General features: G+C 46.0%; 1 protein-coding gene across 7 annotated transcripts in view; it reads right to left on the bottom strand.

Moving 5' to 3' along the window:
• Nucleotides 1-21,387, bottom strand: part of RALGPS2 (Ral GEF with PH domain and SH3 binding motif 2) — a 2,782,724-nt gene that overhangs the window by 187,176 nt on the left and 2,574,161 nt on the right. For 6 of the 7 annotated variants that reach the window (XM_069641167.1, XM_069641168.1, XM_069641166.1 and 3 more), the window contains one exon: nt 13,142-13,219. The exons of the other annotated variant lie outside the window; for it this stretch is intronic. In XM_069641167.1, the coding sequence (XP_069497268.1) occupies nt 13,142-13,219 (78 nt within the window). The remainder of the gene's footprint in view (nt 1-13,141; nt 13,220-21,387) is intronic. 7 annotated transcript variants of the gene reach the window in all.

Below are 21,387 nucleotides of genomic sequence, written 5' to 3'. Positions count from 1 at the left end.
CTCTCAAATCTCAACTCCAATACTCCCTTCCGCCCTTATCCTGCCTCGATCGGCCCTCTGCCTTTGGCATACTCAATCATTCCATCCTCATAAATTGGCTATGTGATACCCTTGGTATCACGGCCCGGGCACTGGACTGGGTGACCTCTTTCCTCTCGAAACGGCCCTCCCCAGTGCAATTGGGCCCTTTTCTCTTCTCTACCTCACACTCGACTTGCAGAGTCCCTCAGGGTTCTATCCTCTCGCAGTGGCTTTTCAACATTTGCATTGCCCTTCTAGCCCACTTGCTCTCCACCTTCTCTCATCATTTCCAGTGTTATGCTGACATAGCTCTCCTTTAAGCTCCTCTCCTTCCTCTCTCATTCCTGACTGACTGCTATTCAGGAATGGTGCGTTGCCAACGATCTCTGCCTTAACGCCAGTAAGACTGAGATTCTTCTCATTGGGACTCCTATCCCCCCTTTTACCCTCTCTACTGTGGCCACCCTCCTTGGTCCCCTCCATTCACCCTTGTGTGAGGCTAAAAATGTGGGTGTATTCTTCGACTCCTCTCTCTCATTCTCACCCCATATCACTGACCTTACCAGCAAGGCCCACTATCAACTTCACCTCCCCAGAGGCATTCTCCCTTTCCTCACCTTTCCCCCAGAAACTCAATGTCTCCAGAACTCTGGTTCTTTGAAGGCTTGATTACTGTAACAGCCTCATCCTTAATCTGCCCCTCTCCTCCCTTCGCCCTCTTCAACTAATCCAGAATGGGACTGCAAGACTTAGCCTTGGCCTCAAGTCCAGGGACCACATTCTCTCCAGCACTAAAATCTCTCCACTGGCTCCCGGTAGTTGCAAGGATCAAATTCAGGACCCGTTGCATCATCTAAAGGTTTTCTGGGGGCCTGGGACTTGACTACATCCAACTCTCTCTCCCAAATACCGTCCTTCATTCCTCTAGCTCCAACTGTCGGCAGATCAGACGTTTCTCCAAGCAGAGTGTGGGGGTAGATCTCTCTCTTTGGCAGGAGGTTCCCTTTGGAATGAACTCCCTGCCCCTCTATGACTTGAGCCGGATCTCCTTAGGTTCTGGAAGCTTCTCAAGACCTCCATTTCCTCCTCCTTCCCTGCTAGTGTACGCCTACGCTGCGACGGGTTGCCTGTGTTCCCTTATGAGTCTTAATGAGTTCAGGCCCTCCTTCAACCAGTCTTCCCCTGTACTCCTTCCTACTAGCACTTGCCCTCAGGCACCCTTCCCTAACTAGCCTTCAGTGGCTGGTACACCCCATTACCCGCACTTGACCATAACCCCCGATTTTCCTCTTGCACTTGCCCAGCCGTGGGCCCCCTCCCTCCAGCACTTCTCCCTCTCCCTATCCATCTCTTCATCCTGATCGTCCCCCTCCCCTTCTTGATACTTCAGTTGCATGATCCGAATGTCACAAGGTCTAGTCGGACCGTTATTATTGTTTTTCTCCTTTGCGGAACATCTCCCCCCACCCCCAATCACTCCCCCTCTTGTGGTGCCTGGAAACACTTTTTGCTGTATAGGCGAATGTGCGGACTACAAATAAACATGGTAACAAATATATCTGCTGCCATTAGCTAGTCTTTAGGCATATATAAAAGTAACCAACAATCCCAAGAGTAAAATCCTAGAGTGATACAAAATTATCCCCATTGCACTGCATTGTAAGATGTGTGCAATGTTGTTAAAACGTTACAAAAAGATAAAAGGTAGTGTTCCTGATATTCTGAGGGACTGATGAGTTTCCCCATAACAAATGAGCAAATGGCAGTGAACCTGAAGGCTTCACTTCCCCTAAGAAAGTCAGAACATGTTTAAAAATGAATCAAAAAGACAGAGGGTCCATAGAAACTATAGGGAAAGTTGCCAAAAGAGAAATCTTTCCTAACACTCACCCAGGCCCCCAGACTAGGGACGGGGGGTGGGGGGAGAATCTAATCCACCCCATGGTGGGATTCCTGTTCCAGTCGGTTATACATCCTGAACAGCCCATCAGCATTGCTATGTTGTGCATGTGCCCTATGCTTAACTGTGAAGTTAAAGCCTTGAAGGCTTATGGATCACCTGGGCAATTTAGGATTCTCTCCCCTCATGGTCATTAGCCACTTTAAGGGTGTATGGTCAGTCTGCAAAATGGAGTGAGTCCCAACAAGGTAGGGTCTCAGCTTCCAAAGGGCCCACACAATAGAGAAACATTTCTTCTCCATGATCACCCACCTGAGCTCTCTGTCCTCTCCTCAAGCTGTAGACTAATAATACATATAGGATGTCCCCTGCCTTTATCATCCAACTGTGAAAGGACAGTACCTATTCCAGTGTCAAAGGCATCTGTCTGCACAGTAAAAGTTATCTGGCAATCAGGTGCCCTGAGAATACGGGCCTGACACAGGGAGTCCTTCAAGTCAAGGAAGGCCTTCTCACAATCCTCAGTTCAAGGGACTTCCTTTGGCTTCTTAGTTGTTAGGGAAGTCAGAGGGGAAGCTGCTATGGTTCCATAGTCTAAATACGACAAAAATAATCAGGATGGGAGATCCTACAGGCGATAGTGTGGTTCTGTATGTGTATATTTATTTAAAAATGAGACAGAACATTTTTGGTGATTTGACAGTTACTTTACAGTAGTTTCGATAAGCACGAAAGTTTGAAACAAACGGACAAGAGTGATTGTAAATATTGTAAATAGTGGTAACACAGGTAAGTGTCGACCTCAGAGATATTGAGGTCAAAACACCACGTGGAGGGACATTCCCAAAACAGATGAGGTAGGATGGACCTACTATTGAGGGAAGGTGCCTTGGACTGAAAGTGGTCCCAGGTGTAGTTCACACAAGGTGTACACAACAGTTTTTACAAAACATACACCTTCCCTCTTAGCCCATATTAAAGCCCAGGAACAGAAAATACATCTCAGGGGATACCGGATAATAGCGCAATCCAATGCCAAAGATAAAAGGGCAGGGGTCCGGATAACTATAAAAGAAGGAGTGAGTGTAGTCCTAACGGAGAGGCTTTCGGACAAGGAAGGGCGGCTCGCGATTGCAAATGTTCAACTAGACGGAAGCCGCCTGACCCTGGCCTCAATTTACACTCCCAAAACGGGTGAAGACGGCTTCCTTTGGGACGCTCTGGAGAAGCTCGAGGGCTTTGCGAAGGGGGAAGTGATTATGGAGGGAGACTGAAACTTAGCATAGTATCCACAAACAGATAGGAGTGTGGGGGGTCCCATCACACAGGGAGCTCCTTCCAAATTTCTCAAACAAAAAATGGACCAGCTGGCACTATGCAACGTATGGAGAGAACAAAAGGGTCAGCAGAAAGGCTACACGTACTTCTCACACGTATATAATACGATGTCAAGGATAGACTACTTCTGGGTATCGGTGGGCCTCTTGGGTAAAATTCAAGAAATAGAAATGGGATCAATATCACTATCAGATTATGCCCCGCTCTGGCTAGAATTGATGACCCCCTGAAAAGAGGGGAGGGCTATGGCGCTGGAGACTCCCACAGGATATTCTCCTGGACGCAGTACTGGGGGAAACGATCAGGGACAAGATAATAGAATATTTTACACAAAATGACACAGGGGAGGTCCCATTAGGCTCAGTCTGGGAGGCATTCAAAGCGGTAATCCGCTGACACTTCATAGCACTAAAGGCCACCAAAGAGAGCCAGAGACACCGCTGGGAAAAAGAACTCGAACAAAAAGTAACAGACACACAAGAGGAACTCCTATCCCACCCCTCCAGAACCCTCAAGAAGGCCCTAAAGCACGTACAGGGACAACTAGAAATGCTCCGCTCCAAAGGGGCTGAAAGATCCCTCCAATACCTCAAACAACGACACTATATAAAAGCCAATAAAGCGGATAGATTATTAGCAAGACAACTACGAGAAAAACAAAAGACTACGAACATAAAGAACATTCGAGACTCACAAGGAGAACTACAGACATGAACCCAGAACATTGGGTAAGTCTTTTGTGAATTCTATCAATCACTATATGACACAGACCATCCGAATAAACCGACCAAGACAGTTACCTGCAAACTCTCCCCATTCCTAAAATTCTAGAGGAAGCCAGAGAGGCATTAGAGAACCCGATCACGGAAGAGGAAGTAAAAAAGGCAATAGCCGCACTCCCAAAAGACAAGGCACCAGGCCCAGACGGCCTTACCGCCCCCTTTTACAAAAAATATACAGATCTACTCATCCCCGTCCTGACGAGGCTCCTTAACGCCTTCAAAGAAAATGGAAATGCGACTCACTCAATGAACGAAGCAAAGGTTTTGGTATTCCATAAAACAGGGAGTGACCCATCCCTCCCCAGCTCCTACCGTCCCATTGCACTGATTAATTTAGATGCCAAGCTATACACCAAAATTCTGGCAAATAGGCTATCCCCTATCCTTCCGTCCATAATAAACCCAGACCAATCAGGATTTATCCCAGGGAGACAAACACACGATAACCTCAGAAGAATAATACACCTAGTAGAAAAGACTGAGATCACACGCAAACCGGCAGCTTTACTCTCACTAGATGCCGAAAAGGCTTTCGATAGGGTAGAGTGGTCAATATTATTCAAAACTCTAAAGCATATGGGCTTTGTGGAAGAGTTTACAAAAATGGTAAAGGCCAATTACTCATCCCCAACAATCAGGATTGCCATAAATGGGGTGGTCACAGACAAAATTGAGATCTCACAGGGCACTAAACAGGGCTTCCCACTCTCCCCCCTTCTATGCGCCATATTCCTGGAACCTCTCCTAATTAGAATAAGGGAGTCAGTACGCATAACGGGGATAGAAATGGGAGGCACACGACACAAGGTAATAGCGTATGCAGATGATATGCTGCAAGCCCTAGCGGACCCGGGGACGACTTTACCCATAGCGATCAGAGTGCTGGAGACATTTGGGGCAATCTCTGGACTCAAAATAAATAAGAGAAAATCAGAACTGTTACTCTTAGCTGGAGAAAGGCCGGAAATAGAAAGAATAGCAGCAACATTCGACTTGACAACAGCTGAAAAAGGAATCAGGTATCTGGGGATCACTCTGACACACAAGATAGAAGCACTATACAATGGGAACTATCCACCTGGAGCGTTGGACCCCCCCTAATGGTTTCATGGTGGGGTAGAATTCAAGCAGTAAAGATGAGCATCCTCCCTAAAATGCTTTATCACTTTCATGCTCTCCCAATAAAGTTCCCAAATCATTCTTTAAAACACTATCTAAAGCAACCTTGTCCTATATCTGGAATAAAAGACCCCCCGAGGATCGCCAGAGCGACTCTTATGGCGCCAACCAGGGAGGGGGGAATGTCCCTGCCACATTTTTGCAAATAATACCAGGCAGCGCAACTATGGGTCCTGAGAGAATGGTTGGGAGACAATCAGCAAACAATATGGGTGGCAACTATTGGTCCTGAGAGAATGGCTGGGAGACAATCAGCAAACAATATGGGTGACACAAGACCGGGCTGTAGCCAGATCCCCCTTGGAAGAAACTCTATGGAAAGCTAAACAACAGACATCCCAACCTCCGTATAAGTGAAATCATGAAGACCACCCTAGCGGCCTGGGATGAACAAATGCGGAAGGGCATCATGACCACAGTGGAGGGTCCCTTCACACCCATTTGCCGGAACCCCCAATTCCCACCGGGAATGGAGCAGGGAGCCTACGAGAAGTGGGAGGCAGCAGGATACACAAAAATAGGTGAAATGTACCAACACGAAGAAATAAGGACATTCAAAGAATGCAAAACAATACTAAATCTAACAGAAGCAGACAGATGCAAATATGAGAAGCTTAGGCATGGGTTGGCAAATCCAGACGTCAAAATTGCAGCCACAAGAGAACTCAAGCCCTTTGAGAACTTCCTAATAACCAACTCTGGAACAAGAAAACTGGTCTCCTCGCTGTACACCTACATCAACTCCCAGGAAGAGGAAATAAAATGGGCATATATGGTCAAGTGGACGAGGACACTAGGGGAGGATGTCCACAAACAGCAGTGGAGAGACCTGTGGAATACATCCCAAAAATGACACGATCAGTCCAGAAAAAGGAAATGTGGCTAAAAGGAGTAACCCAATGGCACTACACACCGGAAAGGCTGCACGCCATGTACCCCCAAACACCTAACAGTGCTGGAGAGGCTGCACTGAGGTGGGCACGTGGAGACACATCTGTGGGACTGTAGGGTGATCAAAGCCTTCTGGTCAGAAATAAAGATGGAAATCACTAAGATTTTCCCTGATGCGGAACAACTAGGGGAAAGAGTTTGGCTATGCGGAATAAAAGATCAAGCAGCCAAGAAATTTAGGAAACCACAACGGAGAAGCTTCATGGGCCTTCTCATAGCAGCATGGGCGACAATTGCCCAAAAGTGGAAAAAACAAGAACCCCCTCTGATCTTTACATGGCTCCAAAAAGTATGGGCACAACTGACCATGGAAAAGCTCACACACACATAACAAGGATCAAAAGAAACCTTCACAAAGGAATGGGGAGAGATTCTGGACTATTTGCAATCAGACTACATGGAACAATGGTGCCCTCATAATATAAGAATTTCGGACATATTCAGTTCATAGACATTCCCTGGAACAACAAAGACACTGAGAACGGGGGAGGGCAGGGGGTAGTTGGGGGACAATTCGTTTTCCGTGTTTGTATTTGAAAATAATAAAATAAATCTTTACAAAAAAAAAAAAACATGGATCGAGGCCCGCCTGGCCTTCTACTTTAAAGTCTCTTTCCAGCTTCCAAAGCACAGTTAAAAAAAAAAAGTTCATGTTACTCTCCCTCAGTCGGGCTCAGGCCTTTCAAACGAAACACTTACAGGGGTTCCCTTCCCCCAAGTTTAATTCACCATCGTTTAGGGGTTCCCATCCCCCAACTTATTACACTTCCGGTCTCCATCAGTCGGGTCGGACCTTTTCCTCATGCAGAAGACTTTCGAATGTGCGTGGCTTTTGCGATGGACCTCCACAGGACCACTTCGACTTTCCCTTCAATTTACAATCTTGTGTTATTTGCCCCAGTGTATTTTTCGGGGTGGGTAGTTCGATGTCATAAGCACAAAGGTTCAACATTCACATTTTTAATCCCCCCCCCCTTTTTCTCTTGGTTAATTTTGATCACCTTGCTTCTTACAGATGATTCACTTTATCGCTTCATAGCCAGAAACATTTCACCCTTTCATGGAGACTTTCGAATGGGCTACTTGCTTTCGCCGGACCACTACCCTACTCAGTATCGCCCGTTTCACAGCTATCGGTAATGCAAAGTTCACCATGGGTCTGCCTTCCTTTGCATCTCATCCACACGCATGCATCCTTCAATTGTGCGCTATACTGTTGCAACTTCAATCTTTGCTTAACACACAACGGTCTTTCATGTAGCTCGCCAACTCACCGGATCTGTGCATTCCTTTCTTTTTCTTGCAGTTTTAATCACAAGTAAAGGTTAATACCACAGTTTTGGCCTCACCTCCCCAACTCTGCCATTCACCCAGGAGGGTAGCTGGCGTCCTTGAAACAGAATGCAGTCTTCTTGTCTGGGATTTGGCCTTCTCCATGCGTCTTTCAAAATCTATTGGAGGCAACGACCTCCTGCAGGGAACTCCTGGAGTTATCTACCCTTTGCAGTCGTCCCTCTGTTCGTCGCTCTGCTCCAATAGGTTTGCCTTAGCCCCGGATGTTCTGCTCTTGCTCGTGTTCCACCTTGCTCAGAGTGTATCTCTATGTTCCGCCTTTTGTCCGTGTGGGGATAGCTAATTGGTAACAGATGCATGCACTTAAAGTCAAGTGCCTGGCTTTGCCTGAACCGATTAGCAGGACATGTCCAATGTGATATGTAAGGGTTAGGCTCTTTACTCCCTGTCACCGTCTTCCTCGGCCCAGTGTTTGTGTGAAGGGGGGGTGAAGAGTTGGTACATTGGAGAATCCTATAAAATAGGATGGGTCATGTGCACGGGAAAGGGGGGAATACCGCGTCTCACCATCGGTCGCCTCACCCCCACTCTCTGAAGATCCCTCACCCAGGTGGTCCTCCACCAGGGTCTGGATCCAAAGACAATGGCCACACCCTGGCCTCCTGAGAGAGAGATCCCTGAGGACTAGCAGGTGAGACACCCTTTGCTTTCTCACAACAGGTAGGGCTGAAAACTGGTATATTGTTCAGATATGCCATGCAGAATTCATCCTGCCCATTCAGGACGTGATTGACCAACCTTTGAAAAGTGTCAGGTGCATTTTTTAAGCCAAAGGGCATTGCCCATTACGGGTAAAACCCTTCAGGTGTTGCGAATGCAGTTTTCTCCTTGGCACTTTGTCAGGGTTATTTGCCAATACCCTGCAGTAAGAGTGTCTGCACCGTTTCTTCTTAAGGATGTCAAGCAAGTACTATGTAACAATGCCACGATGCCCTGGGGCCGCTGCGTGCTATATAAATGTAAATAAATAAGGTCAAATGTACTACGGTACTTGGAAGCCCCTAGCTTGTCCACCAACTCATCAGTTCATGGAAGGGGATGTGCATCTGTCTTGGTGACAGCATTAAGAGTTATGTTGTCCACACACAATCCTAAATTCCTGCTTTTAGTACCAGAACCCCTGGCCTGGACCAAGGAGTACTGGAGGGCTCGATCACCCCTAGATCCAACATTTTGTTGACCTCAGACTATTTGGGATCTAACTGTCTGATATCCTGTAACTCCTACCTTTAGTAGGCATGATGTCTCCATTGCCAATGTCATGCTTGCGCCAAGGTGTCAAGTCTTGAGTGAGTGCGGACAAGGGGGAAAACTGCCTAAGCAAAGTCTTCACCTCACCCTACTGTTACGAGTCAGTTGAGGGGACAATTTGACACCTTCAATGAGCCATCAGAAGGGCTTCCCTGGAACAGGCCAGGTAGAGGTTCAGATTCCTCCTCTTCCCTATCTGAAGACAGAAGCAGGGTTCCCATTTCAACCCTAGAAATGAACGCCTTTACCCTAGCCGCATGGAACACGTTGGGAGCCTGACCAGGTGTTCCAAGGTACACTAAATAGTTAACCTCACCTATCCTTTCAACAATGCAGTAAGGACGTGAACATTTGTCCAGCAAAGCCCTAGTCCTTGTAGGGTCGATATTCAAGATTTCTTGACGTGGGGAAAAATGTACAAAGGAAGCTTTCTGGTCATACCAATGTTTCACAAGTGCTTGTCCAGACTTCAACTTGTCATTGACAGAAGGAAGGTGAGCGCCACTGAATCAGTGGAGCTGTAGCTCTGTGCACACTTTGTAGCAAAATCAATGCTAAATCAATTCAAATATAAAAAGACTGTGTTTAACAGTGTACAAATTAATAAGGTAAGAAATCCATCAACAATTGTGGCAATCACAGTGTTCAAAAAGTCAATTCACATTTCTTGGTGTGATGTATACAACAAATAATAGTGTTTTCCAACTTTACAAAAAGTAACATTTTCAAACAAATCAAATGTGTGAATATCACAATTCACAAGACAAGTTGTTTTAGATAAGAATAGAGATAGTTCAGAGTCCATTGGTGAGATGCATTCAGATATAAATATAGGTGACTGGATATCGAATCGCTATACGACGCGTTTCAGGCTTGTTTGCCCTTCATCACGTATGTTCAGGACAGTTCAAAAATTCAAAGGATTCCTAAAAATTAAATAAAAGGTATCTTGTCAGTCTATTACGGACTGGGTTTTACAATTTAATTAAATGTTACATGTCAAAACCTACTGACGTTGGTGTGCTAGCGGTGTAGCCTTGCTAGAAATTGTGAGAATTCTTGTTGACTGGTATATCAGTCTCCTCTTGTCCAGGGAGCGGGATCTGTAAGTGAATGGAAGTGTCCTTCATGAGTTTGGTCATGAAAGGTGGGCTAAAATTGGGACTAGTAGCTACGTAATAGCGCTGTGTCCCAATTCTAAGCCCATCAATTTTATATTGCACAAGCATTTTAGCAAGAAAATGCTCACCTTGTGGTACAAGCTCTAGGTGTGTCAGAATTCTAACAGGAGTCAAACTCTTGAGTCTACCGCAGTTTTCAGTGCAAGGGCTTCAGTATATCTTGGGGCATGATCAACGACCACAAGGATAAACCTACTGCAAGAGGATGTATGAGGGTCAAAGGGACCAACAACGTCAATCCCTACCCTCTCAAATGGTATACCCACTACAGGTAGTGCTAGCAATGGAGCCTGGATTTGTGCACCACTAATGGCATACTGGAGGCCATAGGAACATTGCTGGTCCACCCCCATTCTCCCTTACTGTACACCCTATAGCAGGCAGATATCTTTGATGGTAGCTATTGAGGAGTTGCTTGTGTTGGCGCTTTAAGACGAACCTCTCCGGTACAAAGATTGATGATTGGCATCCGTCTGTGCTGTCAAAGGAAGTTTGGAGTCAGCAACCATGTTGAAAAGACAAAGGTGGGGGGGTCAAATAAATGTTCTGCATTGTCTTGCTGTGATTTATTGATTGCAGAAAATAAACAAATCTGAGAGCTCATGGATACCTGTACATGTAGAGTATGAATAGAAGCCTGATTGCTCTGCTATGTTGGCCCACTGAGTGTGTTTTGGTCCAACTGGGTGGACATCCTGTTCTCCCACTCAGAATTGGTCTCTTCACACTAGTACTATGCATCAGTTCCAGTATAATTAGAGGCTCTGAAGTCCACTAATGATAATTTGCGACCAACTGGTGAAGGGGAACTCTGAGTAAACCCATGTGACAGACAGATGTTTGAAGGACTGAGCAGAGACCATATATGTGTCGCCTGTTGAATATATGGTAACAGGGATGGAAGGTTCTGCACCGGAACGTGTATAACCACAATCTACACAGGTCACATGTCTGAAGATTCCAAGGCGTGTACATGCATCAAACAAGAGCTGGAGCCATAGAGATTTTTTTGTGGTGAATTTAACTTTCCATGAGTTCTGATGTAAGCATTTAAAGAATATATGTTTGTCGACAGGTATTTTATGCCTGTAGCACTTTTTCATGACTTAATTACTGTCATTAGCAGCTGTAGAGACAGTGGGAGGATAAGGATGTGCTTTAAGACACAGTCACAATTAACAGAGTGTTGAAAAAGTACTACAATCACGTGATACATTTTGACTTACATACTGAAACACCTGAAAAGTTAAATTAACTGATTCATCTTGGAGGTCATTTTGGTTTAAGGCCTTGAAAAGTCATCAGTCTGCTTACAGGTATTAACCACTGTTCGAGATCCTTGTGGTCGCCCCCAGTCTGTCGATGGCCAGCTGCTTTAGAACCTTGTGTGACAGTAATGGTGCTGAAGACACAGAACATACGAATGTGCCCCCTGGCCAGGGTGCAGTGGAAAAAAGCTTTTATTTCTTTGACTGTGTCTTTGATAGCCAGTGGATGATGTCTTCCGGAGATCTGCTCTGAATACTTGGTGTTCAGAGGGCTTTAAACAATACAGACTGGGTGGAAGTGTCATCGTTTCTAAGTTTGATTCGGACAAAAAACACTTGAAGTACAGAAGGTGGCAGTGTAGAGCTGGTATCTGCCAATTGTATACCCTTGAAGAAAAAATAAAACCTGCATGTGGCACAAGGCAGATGGAGCTGCCGAAGGAGGAGAGCTTCTCACCAAAAGAAATTAAAGAGTGAATCAGGGAAAAATGAACACCACCAGCATCTGAATATAAGGATTCCCGTCAGATGGGAGAAAAGCACAGATGTGGTAAGGTGGAGGGTACAGTCAGCAGCACGTGGCTGAGGTCCTTGGCTTTACATTTTAAAAAAATGTATTTTGTGCTGTACAAAAGGCTTCATCCCTATAAGACGAACACGCAAAGAGCATTGACGAAAGTGGATAGGATATGGTATTATTCCAGGATAACAAAACAGTACATCGAGTCATGCAAAGTCAAGGCCCTCAACCTACAAGACACAGTAGGCTATTTCTACAAGCAACATCTTGGATTAGTTCAACGTTTCAAATCCATGAAAGCCAGGTGCGAAGCAGTGCAGAAGCTCAGTGTTAATAAGCCACACCAGAGGTAGCAAACATCTCTCTAATTTGACTGTTGATCTCAAGCTTCAACACAGGGCAAAAGCCTGGTCAAAGCAGAATTAATCATAGAATGGAGAGACAGAATGGAGACACCATGGCAAGATACAAGAGCCCTCGGCGGGAAGGAGTAATTCTTAAACCAAAGAGGGAAACATCAGGACAAGTTCTTTGATGCTAATAGAAGGATGACTCCACAGAACGGTTATTTCAATCTTTCAGAATGAAGAGGCCAAGGCCATTTCATCCTTAAAGGAGATGAGGAGGGGGGAAGAGGGGCATTTCATGCTTAGAAGAGAAATGCCTGGACAGGAATTACATCCATTCGAAAAGGAGATGCCAGGAGATGAGACATGCATTTGGGATGCAGCTGCTAAGTTTGTGCAAATCATGCTTGTGGTATGAAAACTCCAGAGATAGGCGAGTCCAGGAGATGTAGCGACACATTTGTGCATGAAAAAACATGCTGGGAATGAGCATTTTCAGCAATAAAAAAGGGGGACATACACGCTTAACATTTCTATGCTGAAGCGTGTGTGTTTTGGGTAATGGGTAGTTTTTGATTTTTACGTATATGATTTTTTTGTTAAAAAGGAATGATGTCCAAGCGGGTTTCACCTTCAGACAGACAGTCTGGAACAAACCCAACATGTTATTAACCCGATAATCTAAAGGGCTTGTAATTTCCAATCTGCATTTGACTATGAGGCAATGGGGTCTCTCTATATTTTGATCTTTTGGATGACCTGGTCCATCTCAGGCCTTCGTGTTGGTGCCATGCCCAGATATGCTGAAATGCATTTAGGAGTTTCTGCTGTACAGGTGGCTCAAACAGATCGGTAGCGCAAAGCAAGCCACCTGCCAATGTGATAAAAGCATGGAAAACACACGCAAGAGAAAGGTTTGCACACTTTGAAGGGGAAAACCCACTGCCACCAGGCCCGCCAAAGAGAATGAGAGTTTAAAGAAAGCTTCACACCAACACCCACCACCACAGTGAAAATCTGACCCCCCTGAACACAGGGAAGGGATAGTACCTGCTAGCCTTCATCTGGCTTCGGTAGCCATTGCGTGCCACTCTGGTCACCGGGCCGAGAGAATGATACAATCGGTTCCTGTTAAAGTCCATTATAAATGGGATGCATTACACACAGCATATACATGGAGCCAAGATGTCAGTCAGCAGTGGTGAGGAGAACAGTCCCATCAAGCCGCTTTCATGTTACAGCTCTGTACTCTTAAACAAATGCACATTACAACCCTCAACACACTCCTCCCCACAACACCAAGAAAAGCCCACAAACATTTTAACTGCAATATGTAGCAGCGAACTTCACAGCTTGTGAACACAGATATCCAGGCCAAGTATACACCACAAAACCCCATTTATTTGACTATGTGACCTGAGCTCTATACTGGGCAGTCAATCACCCAGATAGGGAAAGACATTACCCTTTTGATCCCATGCCACCACAACCAGATATTTGGTAAAACCGTTGGGAGACATTCCTAGATCGAATGGCCATGTCCTATACTAGTTATGCAAACCACAACATTTCCAGTCAGACATACTGTGACACTGAGGGCATTGTCCACTTTGCATAAGGAAAGAAGAATTAAATCGATGTGACCTGCAAGCATTAAAACTACACGGACAACCTGAAACAGATTTGACAATAGATAACGTACCTACCTGTAATTTTTCACTAAAAAAAAAAAAGACATTTAAGGTTTAAGTTGGTTTCTAACATTTAGTATATTCATTGCGGCAAGCAGAATGATATATTTTATTTGTGACACGCTCAAACACAAGTGTTTCAGAAGCTGAATAAAAACAAATGTTGACGTTACTGTGCCACCAGGGACACAGTGGTCCACAGTTGCCCCTTGCAGCTCTGCTTTGTATTACAATTTTCATTCTTACAAATGGTCCTACTTTGAAAAGAGGAGACATTTGCCTCAGCCAAGGGGGTAGGGAAGGACGGTTTGTCGGGTTCCTTTTTAGGACACCAAGAGGCACGAAGGATTACAGGTGTATAATCACTTTTTTTCCCAAATAGGTCTTCCAGGTATTTCCCACTATTGTGAAATGTGCAGCACATTAGAGCCACACCATGCCTAGCAGAGCTGAGCTCATAATAAAACAATAATCTGTAGAAATATCCTGCCAAACATGCCATTAGTAGAAGTCTGACCACATCGTCACTTCTAAGTAAAGCAAGAACAGAGGAGAATGTGGCCGCTTTGCAGAAATCCGAACGGTGATATCTGTATATTTAACACATTAGTTACTTTGTTAAACTGTCTGGTTGGGCAAAGCTCCACTAAGACAGACCTGTTTTCCTGGCCACGACTGCCAGACAGTTGTTAGGGGACTGCAGCAACATCACCGCAGGAGGCAACAAAAGGGCCTGCAAATGCAATATGGAAATTGGCTGCATCGTTTCACAGCCAGATTTAATGGCAAGTATGACCCCCCTGGGGAGGTTCCCAATCGGTTGTATTTTTGCAATGATTGCCTCTAAATGTTACTTCTCTGAGCAATAGCCACTGAAGAAATGCTTGGTCTGAACTGTTCGATAAAGGTTTGGTCTAACAGCTGGCAGGAGAAATCTTCATATCAAGCCATGAAGCCAAATCACAGTTGCAACAAAGGACTACAAGGCAAAATAGTAATTCTAGAAAATAAAACATTCTTCAAATAAGTCAGGTCCTCTAGGCTCCGACGAGGTAGAATGAGGGCTACAATAATTCGTATTCTTGCAGTATTTTTTTACATTATACATAACCTCATGCTTTACCGATGGTTTAAATGTAATATTTTAATTTTTTAAAAACATTTAAATTACATTTTGCATAACAAAAACATCAACACCCCCACCCAGATGGACAGATACAGTTATACATTAATGTCTGTGAGGGTATCATCCATAATCACAGTATATCCAAAATTCTCAGCTTGTGCGGGCACCATTGTACCTTATAGTCTCTTTGGAGATATGATTAGACATGCTTATATTCCGTCCGGTTTCCTTGTACAGTGTAGGTTAACCATTCCAGGGCAACAATCCACACTTTCCACAGTCAGTCAAATTCTGTCTTTGCTTGCCTCTGTTTCCACGTTGGTGCTATTACAAGTCATGCTGCTATAAGTAGGATAATCTATCCCCTTAATTGCCTTCTGGTATATATCCTATTATCCGGGTCCTACAAGCCGTACTTCCATACTTTCACATCTGTATTTTCACACTCTGGGAATATCTCTTTCATCTGGGTTTTTACCTCGTGCCAGAATGATTGAATACCTGGAAACCCCCAAAAGATAGAGGACCAATCCCCGCTAGCCATACATCCCCTCCAAAACTCAGATAAGACAGTGGGGTACATTGTGTGATGTTGTGCCGGTTTGTAGTGCCATTCAACATTATATTGTACCACATTTCCCTTAGTTGGATGAATTGCGTCAGTTTTGGTATGTTGCCCCACAGATGTACCCACTACCCAGTGAGTTCTCCCATCTCTCCATGTACTGCCATTGGACTGGGGACGAGCCGTCAATGAGGGATTTGTACAGGGATGAGACAAGTTTCCTTGATCCCAATTGAGTTGTAATACATTTCTCAAAAAGGGTTAGCTGCCGAGTAGTGGTTTTTTTGATTTGTGGATCATACAACCAATGTCTTAAATGGCAATAGCGTAAACTTTCCCCCTTGCTGTTTACAGGCCTCAAATGACAATTTCCTGCCCTTGGAACATGTTGCGCAATTTCAAACACCCTGCCGCCCACCAAGCCTTAAACGATCCCTGCTCCATCCCTGGCGATAATTGCGGGTTATAAAATTAAGGTGTAAATGGGGCTGCGGTTTTGCATAAGGTCCCTTTTGCCAGCAATGAGTCCCAGATGTCTGCCACTAGCTCAACAATTTTACTAATATGCACATTTGGTGGTCTATATGCTTTTTCCAGCCATTGCAATCCTGATCAGGGTGTTTGCACAACTGCCCTGTCTTGCTGTAGCCACATTTTCTGGGCGTCACCTGAAAACCATTCCCTCATCACCCGAAGTCGTCCTGCTTCATAGTACTAACGGAAGTGCGGGAGCCCTAGTTCCCCCTGGTGCCTTAAAGTGTTCATAGCATCCCAGGGTGGTTTCCTCTGCCATATATATGGCAACATAGTTTTGTTCAAAGCTAAAAAATAATTTAGGCAGTTGGATGGGAAGAGCCTGTAAAAGATTTAAGATCCTTGGGAGACCGACCATCTTCCCCACTGTCAACTTCACTAGCCATGAGACTGTTAGGGGAGTACATTTTCTGTAACAGTTGAGGGTAGTCTGCCCCAAATATTTGTCCCAGTGTCTTGGTGATGATGACCCCTAGGTAGGATATACCAGACAGCGTCAATTTAAGTTGGGTGTGGGTCATGATCCGCTCCAGTTGATCAGGATGGACTGATCAATTCAAAATGTCTGATTTCTGCACATTCATTTTGAATCCTGCGACCTTCCCAAACTCCTCCAATACCCCCATGAGCGTGGGAAGCGATTGTCAGCACCATGTCAGAAAATTCCAGAATTGTATGGTCCTCTCCGCCTATACTGATCCCGTTGACCCTGTCAGGGGTCCGAAGCTTAACTAGTAATGGTTCTAAATAAATGGAATATAGTAGCAGGGATAGCGGGCATCCCGGTTTTGTGCCTCTCCTAATTTCAATATTTCATAACAGGGTGCCGTTAATTGCAAGTCGTATGGAAGGGGTCTGATAATTTGCACAGACCATCTGGAGAAATCCCAAACCAAATCCCATACATTCCAATATGCGGAACAAAAGAACAAGTTACTTCTTACCTAGTAACGTTCTTTCGACGGGATGTTCCTCCGACGTATTCCTTATCTTTGATAATACGTTTCCAGCTTGCTGGCCTCGTAAATATTTTCTGTAGAGGGCGCTGCGCGTCGATGTCCGCCAAGTCGTTGTCCCTCGATGGTCACCGTATTGCGCCCGACGTCACCATGCCCATAAATAGCCACGCGCTGCGTCCGTTGCTCAGTTCCGTTTTGTAGCATAAGAAAAGACATGCATGAATCGGTTAGTAACCTTGAATGATCGAAAGCTGCAACCACAAGGGAAGTTATCACTGCGGGGATGGATTGGAGGGGCGATAAGGAATACGTCAGAGGAACATCCCGTCGAAAGAACGTTACCAGGTAAAGTAACTTGTTCTTCGAAGGGATTGTGTCCTCCGACGTATTCCTGATCTTTGATAGACTCACATAGCAGTGGTATGTAATTGGAGGAGGGAGTGATAGTGTTATGTATCCCTTTAGGGATGCACCGAATGTAATACGGCCTTGCCAAATCTGGTCTCTTGAGCAGTGGAGGAATCCAGATTGTAAAATTTTGTGAATGTATGTGCGGACGACCATGTGGCAGCCGCACATATGTCCCGGACCGGTACCCCTCTCTGGAGAGCCGAAGAGGCTGCGATACCCCTGGTTGAATGAGTCCTGAGATTTTGGGGTGGCTCTTTCCCTGCTAGTCTATAACATTCCAGGATGGCCAAAATAATCCACCTGGAGATGGTTTGTTTTGTTATGGGTAGTCCCAACTTGTGACCTGAGTATCCTACAAACAGTTGGTCTGCTTGCCTGATCCTAGCCATTCTGCTGATGTAAAAGCTGAGAACTCGCCTAGAGTCCAGCCTGTGTAGCCTTTCCTCCTCTTTCCCCGGATGGGGAGGAGGGTAGAATGAAGGCAAGGTAATTTTCTGAGTAATATGGAATTCAGAAACCACCTTTGGGAGGAAATTAGGCTTTACCTGTAGGACAACCTTGTCCTTGTGGAAGATTGTATGTGGGGGTTTACAGGAGAGAGCTTGTAGCTCACTCACCCTCCTAGCGGATGTTAGTGCTACCAATAGGACAGTTTTAAGCGTGAGAAATCTCAATGCGCAAGAGTGAAGAGGTTCGAATGGAGTGCCCATTAAGAAGTTTAAAACTAAATTTAAGTCCCATAATGGAACCTGGAATGGTTTTGGAGGGTAAACATTAGTTAGACCCTTGAAAAATTGTACCACTAGAGGAATTTTGAAATAGGATGGTTCCTCCGCAGTGCGCTTGAAGATAGAAAGCGCTGCGAGATAGCCTTTTACAGTGCCAACTTGAAGGCCTGAGTTAGCCAAGTAGAGTAGAAACGATAACACTGTTGGTGTACCGCATGAAAAAGGGTCGACATTCTCTTACCTACACCAGCTGCAAAACTTGTTCCAACGGCAGCGGTATAAAGACTTTGTTGCTGGTCTTCTGGCCGAAAGCAACACCTCCATGACGTCATCAGGGAGATCCCAATCCTTGTACCTCAACCTTTCAGAAGCCAAGCGTGAAGGTTGAGGTTTCTGGTGTCTGGAAGGAGAAGCTGACCTCCCATCTGCGAGAGAAGATTCTCTTTGAGTGGAAGACAGATTGGAGGACAGATGGACATATCTAGAAGGTCCGGGTACCACGTTCTCCTGGCCCAATCCGGGGAAATTAAGGATCATGGTTTTCCAGAATCTTCTCAACCTCCTGATCATTTCAGGAATAACAGGGACTGGTGGGAAAGCGTAAAGTAGTGGAAACTCCCAGTCCACTACGAACGCATCTCCTAGAGCTCCTCTCAGGGGAAATTCCCTTGAACAGAACAGATCGCACTTCCGGTTGGTGCTTGTGGCGAACAGATCCACCTGAGGGGTTCCCCAAAGGGCGAAGATCTCTTGAAGGACTTCGTGAGCTAGCTCCCACTCGTGGGAGACTGTGCTCTGCCTGCTCAGAGCGTCCGCTGTCAAATTCTTCTCTCCAGCTAGGTGGACTGCCGATAGAGAGATTTCTTCCCGAATTGCCCAAAACCAGAGCTGCATTGCCTCTCTGCACAGTGGCAGTGATCCTACGCCTCCTCTTTTGTTGAGGTAGTGCATGGCCACCATGTTGTCCGTCATTATGAGGACATTTCTCCCCTGTACTGATGGCAGGAAAGCTTTCAGCGCTAGTCTGATCGCTCTCAGCTCTAAAAGGTTGATGTGTAGTCTGGACTCCGATGGAGACCAACGTCCGCTGATGGTCAAGTCGTTGGCATGGGCTCCCCACCCTGTGAGCGAGGCGTCTGTGACTACTGTTATTTCCGGCCATGGTTGCCAAAACAGTTCTCCTTTCAAGATGTTCTCTGGATAGGCCCACCATTGAAGGTCGCGGGCTACCTTGTCCGGAATCCGGAGGAGATCTGTCATTCTCCCTGAGAATTGTGACCACTGACTTCTCAGTGCCCACTGAAGAGATTTCATTCTCAGGCGAGCCTCTAGCACAAGGAAGAAGCAGGATGCCATGAGGCCTAGCAACCTCAAAAAGTCGAAGGCTGGGAGACGTTGAGCATTTTGAAACTTGGTGACCATCTGTAGAATATCTTGAGCCCTCACCTCTGGTGGCGAGGCTTTTCCCAGGGAAGTGTCCAGGACCGCTCCAATGAACTGGAGTCTCTGAGATGGTATCATCTGTGACTTCTTTAAATTGAGGGAGAAGCCCAGTCTGTGAAGGAAGAGGCAGACATAATCTAGCTGGGTCTGGGCCTGTTCCGAAGATCAGCCAATCGTCCAGGTAGGGATAGATGTGGATCCCTTCCCTCCTTAGACTCGCCGCCACTACCGACATCAGCTTGGTGAAGACCCTCGGGCGGAGGTCAGCCCAAATGGCAGAACTCGAAATTGATAATGAGATTTGCCAATTGCGAACCTCAGGTATTTCCTGTGCTTGAGATGGATTGGCACATGGAAATAAGCATCCTGAAGGTCCAGAGATACCAGCCAGACCTGGAGCTGGAGGGCCTGAAGGATCTGAGAGAGAGTTACCATCTTGAACTTGTCCTTCCTGAGGAACTTGTTCAATTCTCGTATGTCCAGGATGGGTCTCAGTTCTCCGTCCTTCTTTGGTATGAGAAAGTAGGGGGGAGTACCAGCCCTTGTTCCTGTCCGCTACAGGTACCGGTTCTATGGCACCTTTCTCTAGCAGGTCCATAATTTCCTGCAAGAGGTGCGGATCTGGAACTCTTAGGGAGCTGTTCCCCGGTGGGTGACTCTGAGGGATGTGTAGAAAGGGTAGGCAGTAGCTTTGGGCAACTGTCTCCAACGCCCAAGCATCTGACGTTATAGCCTGCCATTCCGTCAGATGGTGAGTTAACCTGCCCCCTACAGGTGTCTTGTGTATGAAGGCCTCAGAGTGGTTTGGGGGCGGCTGATGCATATGCCGAGGGTAAAGAGGCACCTGCTGCTGCTGCGGTCTTAGTACTCTTGACCAGTCCACCTCGGGTGGATCTCCTTTGGCCTCTTTGAGCCAGCTGTCCTCTGCCTTTCCCGAATGCGGAATAATAGCGAAAGGACTTTCCTCTCCCAGAGGTTCCTAAGGGGCAAAAAGGAGTTTGGCGGATAGCAGCTCCTAAGGATTTTGCTGCTGCTTTAGAAGTCTGTAACTTTTCCAGACTGTCATCAGCCTTTGTCCCGGATAATGAAGAGCCGTCAAAGGGCATATTCAAAAGTCTGGACTGTACATCAGGGGCAAAGCCCGACTTTCGCAACCACGCATGCCTGCGGATTGTTGTACTTGCCGCCATGGCCCTGCTGATACTGTCAGCGGAATCGATGCCCGTTTGAAGTGATTCGCACATGGCATCTTTGCCATCTTTAATGATGTTAAGGAAGGCTTCCTTTTCCTCTCCTTCGGGTATGCAGTCAGCCGCAGTTGAAGCACACTCCCATAGCGTGTGACTGAACCTGGCGAGCGTACAGGTGGCGTTGATTGACTTCAACGCCATACTACAGGCAGCGAAGACTTTCTTTGCCATAGAGTCGTACCTCTCGTCATCCCCATCCTGTGGGACAGTAGGGTAAGCAGTCCTACTGCTGGATGAAGTTGCCGCTTGAACCACCAGGCTCTCTGGGGTCGGGTGTTTTGACAGGTATTCAGGGTCAGCAGCCGCTACCCTATACTTTGTTGACAATCTTTTATTGACTGCTGGGATAACTTTGGGAGTTTCCCAATTAGATGCAATTTCTCTTTGTAGGGCTGCATGGAAGGGGACCACCGGGTCCTCTTGTGGGCCATTGTCCAATATATCTGTTAGATCATCCTGTTGGAAAACAGGTGAAGGCGCAGACCAACCCATAAACTCAATTATTCTAGCCATCAGGGTTCTATATGGTGTTTCGGCATGTTCCTCTGGGTCTGGCTTTACAAATTCCACTTCTGGGGAAGTGTCCAGT

This window comes from Ambystoma mexicanum, chromosome 1q (assembly GCF_040938575.1).
Source record: "Ambystoma mexicanum isolate Mex_15411 chromosome 1q, UKY_AmexF1_1, whole genome shotgun sequence".
Lineage (NCBI taxonomy): Eukaryota > Metazoa > Chordata > Amphibia > Caudata > Ambystomatidae > Ambystoma > Ambystoma mexicanum.
The sequence above is the reverse complement of the archived record's forward strand: the minus strand, read 5'-3'. Positions and strand labels throughout refer to the sequence as shown.